The 9017-nt window shown below is 39.3% G+C and overlaps 1 protein-coding gene across 1 annotated transcript in view; it reads right to left on the bottom strand.

The window, feature by feature from the left end:
* The window catches only part of Kcnd2 (potassium voltage-gated channel subfamily D member 2), a 513874-nt gene that overhangs the window by 14384 nt on the left and 490473 nt on the right, over positions 1-9017 (bottom strand). Inside the window, exon 2 of the mRNA XM_055608103.1 lies at positions 475-637. Within this exon, the coding sequence (XP_055464078.1) occupies positions 475-637 (163 nt within the window). The remainder of the gene's footprint in view (positions 1-474; positions 638-9017) is intronic.

The following is a 9017-nucleotide window of genomic DNA, read 5'->3' as shown; positions in this document are numbered from 1 at the left end:
TATATATATATATATATATATATATATATATATATATATATATATATGAAAAAACATTAATACTATGCACAATTACTCTTTACTTTCTACTTCCTGATCCATCGTGGCAATTCCCTGCCACTGTTAATCTAGATGGGGTTGTGAGACCAGTTTTGGCTAAGACAGCAGAGGTGCCAGACTCTGGGGCCATTTCAAGAGAGGCACAGGAGGCAGAGTGCGATTCCTCATGTCCATGTAGAGGCACGGTGCACAGGGAGTTTCTACTCCTAGGCTGATGGACCAGTAGCATGACTGAGATCTACATCCCTTCTCATTAGTTAAAACACAACCCCCTTTTTTAAGCTTCTGAGAAGCTCCTGAGATGTGTTCTTTTCATCATTAACCTAGGACTGAATGAGTGGTGAGGATTTCATAGATCAGTTATAGAAAGTGATAAATGGCAGGTAATGCTCGCACTCAGAGTTTAATGCCTACCTTCTGTGCCCTTCGTTTGTCTGCGCGTTGGTTTTGGTGGTAGATCCGACTGAAGTTAGACACTATCACAGGCACAGGCAGAGCAATCACCAAGACGCCGCTCAGTGAGCAGATGGACCCAAAAATCTTCCCTGCTATGGTTTTTGGTACCATGTCGCCATACCTGGATTAGAGAAAAAAAAATTGTCCTAAGTCACAGGCCACACTTCTTCCTGTTGCAAATAGTTCTTATTTTTTCTTCACTTTAGTCAAATGATACTTGGGAAATATCTCTGTTTCTACTTCATAACCACAATATGCAAGGCTTCAAAGCAATAACTGAGAAATTATGATTATAGACTTACAAAAATTACCTTTCAACCTTGTAGAAAATGATGATAGCATTTAGAAACCTCTCAAATTAAAAAATATTTAAAGCCTGATGATGTCATGATAGCTTTTCAAATTGCCTTTTATATAATGTAGCATAATTTGGGTTTTTTTCATTTATTTAATAGTCAATATTTCTATGCTGGATTTATAGTCTAGATAACACACTTTCCCACTTAATTTGTTTCAGTACTGGATGGGTGATGAAATTTAAGCAGAAAAAGTTGGACATCACATCACATGTCCTTCATCAGCTCCAATCATTTTTTAAAACAAACTTTGCAAGAGTCCCATTAACCTTCACATGTGATGTCCGACAGCCATTTCTCATGATGACCTTACCCAGTCTTGTGCTTATGTGTGATTAGGTGACCGTTCTCTGTGACACTTTGTTCTTGCTTCAGCATTAGTCACCCTCTTACCTCACTGGGTACTACTTTCTCATCTTTTCTGGCTTCTTTCCCTTTATCTGATTTCTAAGGCATTGTGTAATTTATATCACAGTTTTGATTCATTTAATCTTCTTCATATAGACTTTTTTCCTTGTATTATTTCAGCTGATCTCATAGCTTAAGGCTGGTTTTCAGTAGCAGATACCCTAGTCTCTTCACTGATAGCCTCAATGGATGAGACTCCGGTCCTCAGTGGTCTAGTCTGATTATTTCTAAACCTGGATGCCCGAGAGCCCATGAAATCTTACACTAGACAAAACAGAACAGATGTTCCTAGCATCCTCTGCTGGAGCTCAAATCAGTTTTTACAGTTCGCCATCTATTGCTAAGCAGAACTTTCTTGCCCTGACCCCATTAGATTCTTGTGTCAATCCTGACTGAGCTACCCGGCCCTTGCTATAATCACATCCTGTCTTCCAGTTACTCCTTTCACTTCTAAGGCATTTAGAAACCCATTTGGCTCTCTTCACTCACCTTCCACATGACCACCAACCAATGGACAGAGCAGCTTAAGGACACATTCATCACAGTACAATTCATGGAGTAGAACTGTGCTTTTAAAGCAGGAACTGGACAGCTGAAGTACTATCTCAGCTTTCCAATGGAGCCCAAACTAAAACAAATGGAAACTCATCCCTTTGTCTCCAGATTATGTTAATATGATGCCTATTTAGTTTCTATCTACTTCACAGAGTGTGTCTTGTGGACACACTGGCCATTTGACCTTCTGCTTTGTGTGTGGCCCCATGTCACTCAAGAGGTGCCTATTAAATATCTTCATTACAAGTGCTATTTCCCATCTACCTTGTCCACAGAATTCCTGCCCCTTCTCTGCCCACGTTCCATAACAACTTCCCATTTGATTACTTTCACAGTTCTTATCCACACATGGTATAATATTTACTTTTTATTCTTGTCCGTGGTACTGGGGATTGAACCTAGGACATTTTACATGCTAGTCAGGGGTTTATAATCGAGCTGTGTCTCCAGTCTGATATTTTCTCTTTACTTTTCATTCTCCATAAAATAAAGTTGACAGAGAGGGAGCTGTTTCACTTTATGTCTTCCTAGCATGAAACAGGCTCTTGCCATATATCAGCCGAATGCATACATATTTCTCTTCTTTAATAACAAAGATTGCTAAAGGCTTATTCCTGGGAAAGAATACTGTATTTTCAGGTATTTATTAGAAAATGCTGATCCATATTAATATGATTCTTGTGAGAAAACATTTTGTGTCAACCATTAGATAGAATTACAGAGAAATTGGTCAAGCAAAGGCCAGTGACAGTGACAGACAGGATACTGATCAATAGCACATTTGAGGACCCAATTAAGGTTCTATTCCATGTTTTGATTTTCTTTACTCATTCTTAGTGCTTGTGGGTGATCAGCAGTCAAGCTAATTCACCACAGTTCAAATCCCTGCAACAGAATGCCTGTACTGCATTAATCATTGTCCAACTCTCCAATCATGGGATCTGACTGTATGTGGGGTTGCATAATAGGTTGTGGGGTTCATAGAAATTCAAGAGTGCATGTGAGTTTGCATAACTGGTTGTGGGGTTCGGTAAAAATTCCCTGAACACTGCAGTAGAAAAATTAATTTAAAATCAAACTGGTAACAAATCCGACTTGTTTCTAGCAGCATTCCCTCAGGTCGCACCGAACAACTTCACTGCAGCCTGGGCTCTGCAGAGACATCAGGGGCACTTGCCTAGCACACTCAGACGCCACAGTCTGACGTGTTTAAATCCTGCTCGGTGAGGGCTTCAGTCTCAATTGTGGTTTGAAGTTTCGTGCAAAGTCCTTGAACTCAGCATCTCCTCTTTTTGTTCAACGCTCCACGTGGTACATTATGATCCGTTACAAAGAACCTAAGTGAATCTGCGTATATTTATTTTCTGTTTATGCATATGTGCGTGTCAGTTATCTATTGGTCAGGCTATTAATCTTCCCATTTTTGTGTTTATATAGGCCAGAAACGACTGTTCATTGTTAGGCACAACATACTGCAAATAAAATTTTATTTATATCCATTTAGTTTCACCATTTGACATGTAAACAAAAATTTTTTGGCTTAGAGATCTCAAAAATTGTAATTTTTTACACAGTTTTGAGGTCTACATTGATAGATTTCTGTTCTTATTCATACGGTTTATTTTTTCCTGACCTAATGAATATATATGTATATTCACATAATAAATGAAAAACACTGTAAAATAGCAAATTCTTGGCTTACAAATCTATTTTCCTTGGATACTAAGAGGGAAGACAGAAACAGTGTTTCAAAAAAAAAACACAATTATGCACATAGAAGGGACCTTCATTTAAAAGGAAGAAACGTCGATATTAATGCTCAGTCTCATCCTTGTCCTTTCTGTTCTTCTATGATGAAGAGTCACAAGTTAGCAGGTATGAAGAATAGAATGGCTGGAGCCCATGCAGATGTAATAAAGTCCATAATAATAATAATAATAATAATAATAATAATAATGTCTGTTGATGGATTCAGGTGCTGGAGCCATGGTTCTATATATCAACTACTAAAATAGTTAAACACAACTCCATCTGCGCACAAACCAGTTCTTGGAAGAATATTTGAAAGACGAATTTTCTTTAAAAGTTAGATAAATGTAAGTGATATTTATCATATCCTGGTGAAAGTCAATAGCTCCCCTACCCCTCCGTGGAGTGTGTGTTTGTGTGTGTGTGTGTGTGTGTGTGTGTGTTTGATTGATTTTGTGTTTGAAGGGTTGTTTGTGTTTGTTTTTTGGCCCGAGTGCTCATCCAATAGGTATAAGAAACAATTTCTTCTGACCCGGAAACTGGATTACTTATTAACTAATATTTCTATCCCTTAGGGTCTCAGTGGCTATGCTATTCATGGATTTTCTGCCATCAGTGTGCAATCTAGAAGGATCACAATTTGATGGATAGTTTTTATAGTAGCTGCAATGTTTGCAAATAGCAAATGACTTTTTAAAGTGCTGCCATATAACACCTGCTTCTGGTACAGTACTTGTTTGCCAGGGGGGCTTGGTATTAATTTCACAGTGGTGAGATTGCTCTTTGACATTTTGAAATCAACGTTTGCCTAAAAGCAGCGATGATTTTGTTCTTGCCTATTTTGCCCGAAGAGTCAATCATTCTCTTTTTCATAGCTTGAGAACTTCACATACATTATTTCAATAGCTGTGTGGTATCTCTTCTTTCATCCAAACTATGAGATATTATTCTTTTAAAAAGTATATTTAAAAATCCTTTCCTTGTTGTTTAGAAAACTGACACATTAAGCCTCCATTAAACCAAAAGGGGAAACTGGAAGATTCTCTTTCATAACTAGAGGTCTTTACTGGGATAAAATAGGCTTTCAGAGAATTCATGAATGAGGTTCAGCGGGGTAATGCAGACCCACAATAGTGAATTGTCCAGAATAAAGCTCTGCCCTTCACTTTGTTTTTCCATTTCCCTAACCTCATTTGCTTTTCTCAAGAGGCAATCTTTACTTAGGCTGGGCATCCACTCTATAACTGAGTCCTTCAGAGTTGAAAAAACAGAACAAAATAGAAAACATTTAAACCAGGAGATTGTCTTCCATAACTCGAGGTCTTTTGGTTAAATAACGATTATGGCTCAATAATATTTAAAAGATTATGTAAAAGTTTAGGGAATCTCAATGCCATATATTGCTGATCTCAATTCAATTGAACAAAAGAACGGTTGTCAAATTATCGGCACTATTCCGCATGAATACTAACTGCCCACTAGGGGGCACAGAAACCTAAACGAAAGTTTGGAAACAAACCAGGTCTTTTCTGGTCTTCTCAAGCTGAGATCCGGAAATGTATTTCCAGTAAATTGCCCGCACAGATCCTTTATCTTTGCCTACACAAGCTCAACATTTAGGATATATTTGGGAATCTTATTACTCTGCAAAGAGTTGAACAGCACAAAAACTCCCACCAATTTCATAGATTACCCAGTTTCAGCGTGCTGCCAAAAGGATGCAAAATAATTCTGACAATGTTTTGCTTCTTCTAAAAAGATAAGTCATCTTCTACAGTGTGAGCTATCACTAAGCACAATTTTAAACAAGAAGCTCTTTACAAGGACCCTTAGCATGAGAATGTGAGACATTTAAGGACAGGATGTGTATGAAGACGGGGAAGGATGAAAGAGCTATGCTTTCAGCCAGTGGGCTGAATGTCGTCACCAAGAACATTTAGTTCTATTTGGGCTTACTACTCACTGGGTTTCATTGGCCTCTGGCTTTTTAGCAAACAAATTCTCTTGTCTATTACTTTTTTTTTCTTGATTTCCACATTTCATATCATGAAAGGAAGGATTTAAAGTTCATAAATAGAACTGATGATTGGAATGCCATGTCCTAATATAATATTTATTGCTTGAATGAATGCCAACATGTACAGACTTTATAGTCCTGTATGAAGAGTGTTTTCTTATTTTCAAAGTATTCTTTCATCATTTTTTTTTTAAAGTCAGTCAAGACAGTATATGTATAATTGATTATTGTGGGGCATACTTTTTTTTTTAGGCAAAGAAAAATACTGCCAAACTGCAACAGGAATGGTTTTCCCAGCTGTGGAAAACACAAGACATTTTCCTCTGCTTCACTCCTTCATATCTGTTGTCAGGTGTCCTCTTTACCTTGTCATTCTTGGGCAGAACAGCCTTAGTTTCTGTGAAGGAAGGAGATCAGGATTTCACAGTGGAGCCCTGCTTCTCCCTCCGCTGCTTATCCATGTACACAATACGTTCCTACCAAAACAGATGCTTTTCTGTTACCTGAACGTGTCTCACTTTCATGCTCTAACACCAGGTGGGTCTACCCTTCTGAAGCCACGTACAACAAAGTCTGCAAAGTCCACGTGCAAGAACTATGCAATTTAAATGCAAAACAACAACAACAACAAAAACACCACACCTCAGTGTTTTGAGTAGCTTTACAATTTTAGGTTGATCTGAACTCCTAGCTGTCCTGGGGCAATTGGAGGCTCTGGGCTACAGGCTGGACCTGCCAGCATAAATAAAACTCCACAATTACATTCTTTTAAGAACAAGCTATGTGCATTCCCATTTTGTATACATCTTTTGAAAAAGCTACTACTTACATTGATGAAGCCCAAATATCAGCTCTCATTTGAGGAACATCTTGATCATTTCTCTGGGAGCCCATTCTCTCATTTTTTTTTATTATAACTTGAAACTAATGAAGTATAATTAGGTTTTCTTTTCAGAGGTCTGTCGTTTCTTGCTAAAACAGGAGGCTGAACAGGTCAAGGATCATGTCATCATTATAAACTCAACTTTATCACAGACCTTGTCCATTGCTGAGCAAATAGTTGGAGCTCGATAAATGTTTATTGCCTAAATAAATCTGTCAAGGTGATGTCTGGTGGCAAATAAGAAATATGGGAGGGACCAAGGTGAGATACTTGTCTCCTGCTCTTTTTCTCGTGCCCAGGACCAGGTTAGCTCATTAAGTTTCTGTTCTTCTCTGACACTATAGGAAATGCTCACAGAACCTTGTTCAATATTACCAACGCATCTGTTTATTCTGTACTCAGAGGAAGTGTTTATAACCTACTGACTTTAAACAAGACCTGACATTTCCCCACTTTCTGCATACCTTTTACTGTCCCATGCTTAAGACATGTGGCTCTGGCCAGCATTTTGAGATGTCTTAAAGTTGTCTGTTCGATTTTGTGGCCTCAGAGGCTCAGCAGCTGGCAACAGTAACGACTCCTTGTTATCATTATCTCACACAGCATCCTGGGAAATGGCTGACTTCCCCATGTCCCTGTCCTGCCACTGCTACTCTTACGCTGATCTTAGAGCAGGAGCCCTAGCAACTTTCTGGAAAGACCATTGTACGGTGCACATTTTGCCAAGCTGGCTCTACTCTGGTTTTACCTGGGGGTTGCATCAGAGGACACATGCTTGTCTTTCAACAAAATAAAACTATCCCAGCAAGCATATTAAGGTTCCCACAAATATGGCCATTTGGCTTTGGGCTGATGGCCATAGCTTCCAGAGGAGGGGTATTTGTGTTCTTATATTTTAGGAAGTTTTGTGTGCTGGTCTGATGGTCTCTCACACAGCGGCTTCCTTCAGCTTCCTGCTGCTGTTGCTTCCATCTCCTCTCCTGTTCTGGACAAAATACCACCTCTGTGCAGGATCCCATTCTTTCATCCTTCCCTGAATGCTCTTTCTCAAAGTGCAAATCCTAGTGGCTTGTTACAATGTTGCTCAGCTGACCAGTCATCTCCTTCACTTGTTGACACCATGGAGAGGGTTCACTGGGAGTAGTTCATCCAAAGGCCCTTTGGTACCTTTGCCATGGATGGCAGAGGAGTTAGCTCTGAGATTTATGCCTTCATCAGAAACATTTTGGATGTCGGTCAGCTAACTTAAAAGTCAGTGATGGAGCTGTTTGTTGTGAGTCTTTTCATTTCATCTCACTTAAATTTGAATAGTCTAAAACCTATTAGCTACTACAGGCCTCATGACACCTTCAAGTTGTAATTTAGTGTTTGCCTATTTCATTTTCAACTGGGCTTTTCAAATTACTTGTGGATTATACAGTAATGACCTAATACATCTCTAATTTATAATTATTCCTAGAAACTCCTGATAATTTTGCATATTGTCTGCTTTCTAAATCTTACAGGAAAGAATCCATACAATGCTAACGACCTGAGAGATAGGGGGCAGAGGATTAACACCTTTTTTGGCAGTTGTGGTATCTGCTACAACTAGTACAATTCTAAGCCATGTCCCCCTTGACAGCTCTGACAATACAGCCCTAGTCCATTAACTCTCTATCACCATGCTCTGTCCAAAGCTCCTCCTGTTCTGAAGTGTAATTCCAGGTTGGGGCATAAGGACCATAGTGTGCTTTCTTATAAGCTATGCATTGAAGCTGAAGACCTGCCTTATTCCCTTCTCCCCCATCAAATCAGAGCATCTCTTGGCCTTGCTACTGACCAGAAACTTCCTTCCTGCTTAAAATGCATTCATATTATGTGTGTGTGTGTGAGAGAGAGAGAGAGTCAAAGGACAATTCGTGGGGGTTGAGTCTCTCCTTTAATCATGGGAATTCCTGGGGGGGGGGGGTTGAACTCAGGCTGCAAAGTCTAGGGCAACTACTTTTGCCCACTAAAGCCTCTTGCTGGCACTTCAAAAAATTTTAAAGATAAATAATATAATAATGTAATGCTTTGTGTATGCAGTTACCATTGCTTAGATACTAAAGAAAGCAAGATCAGAGGAACTGTGCTTTTGTGTGGGTTTGTATATTCATGTGTGGCTTACACAGGGTGCACCTGTAAGCCAAAAACCGATATCCGTGTCTTCCTCAATCATTTACCTTATATTTTGAGGCATTTCTTTTTATTCGAACCCAAAGCTCACTAATTCAATTAGTACAGCCAGCTAGAATGCTAAAGAGAATCTCTGCCTCTGTCTCTTCCCATGAAAGATATCTAGTTTCCGGGAGTTCAAACTCTGGGTCCTCAGGCTTGCCTGGCAAATGCTTCACCAATGAATCAATTCCCCAGACCCAAACTATGATGTATCTTCCCAAAGACAACTGATATTTATTCTAAAGATCCATTCTTCATTTTCACCCAGGAATTCTCTATAGCCTTAAATGTCGGGAGCCGCTCCCGCCACTACAAGGTGGCGCCGGTCTCCTGC

This window comes from Psammomys obesus, unplaced genomic scaffold, assembly GCF_907164565.1.
Source record: "Psammomys obesus unplaced genomic scaffold, mPsaObe1.curated_primary_1811, whole genome shotgun sequence".
Classification (NCBI taxonomy): Eukaryota; Metazoa; Chordata; class Mammalia; order Rodentia; family Muridae; genus Psammomys; species Psammomys obesus.
This window is presented reverse-complemented; position numbering and strand designations above follow the sequence as displayed.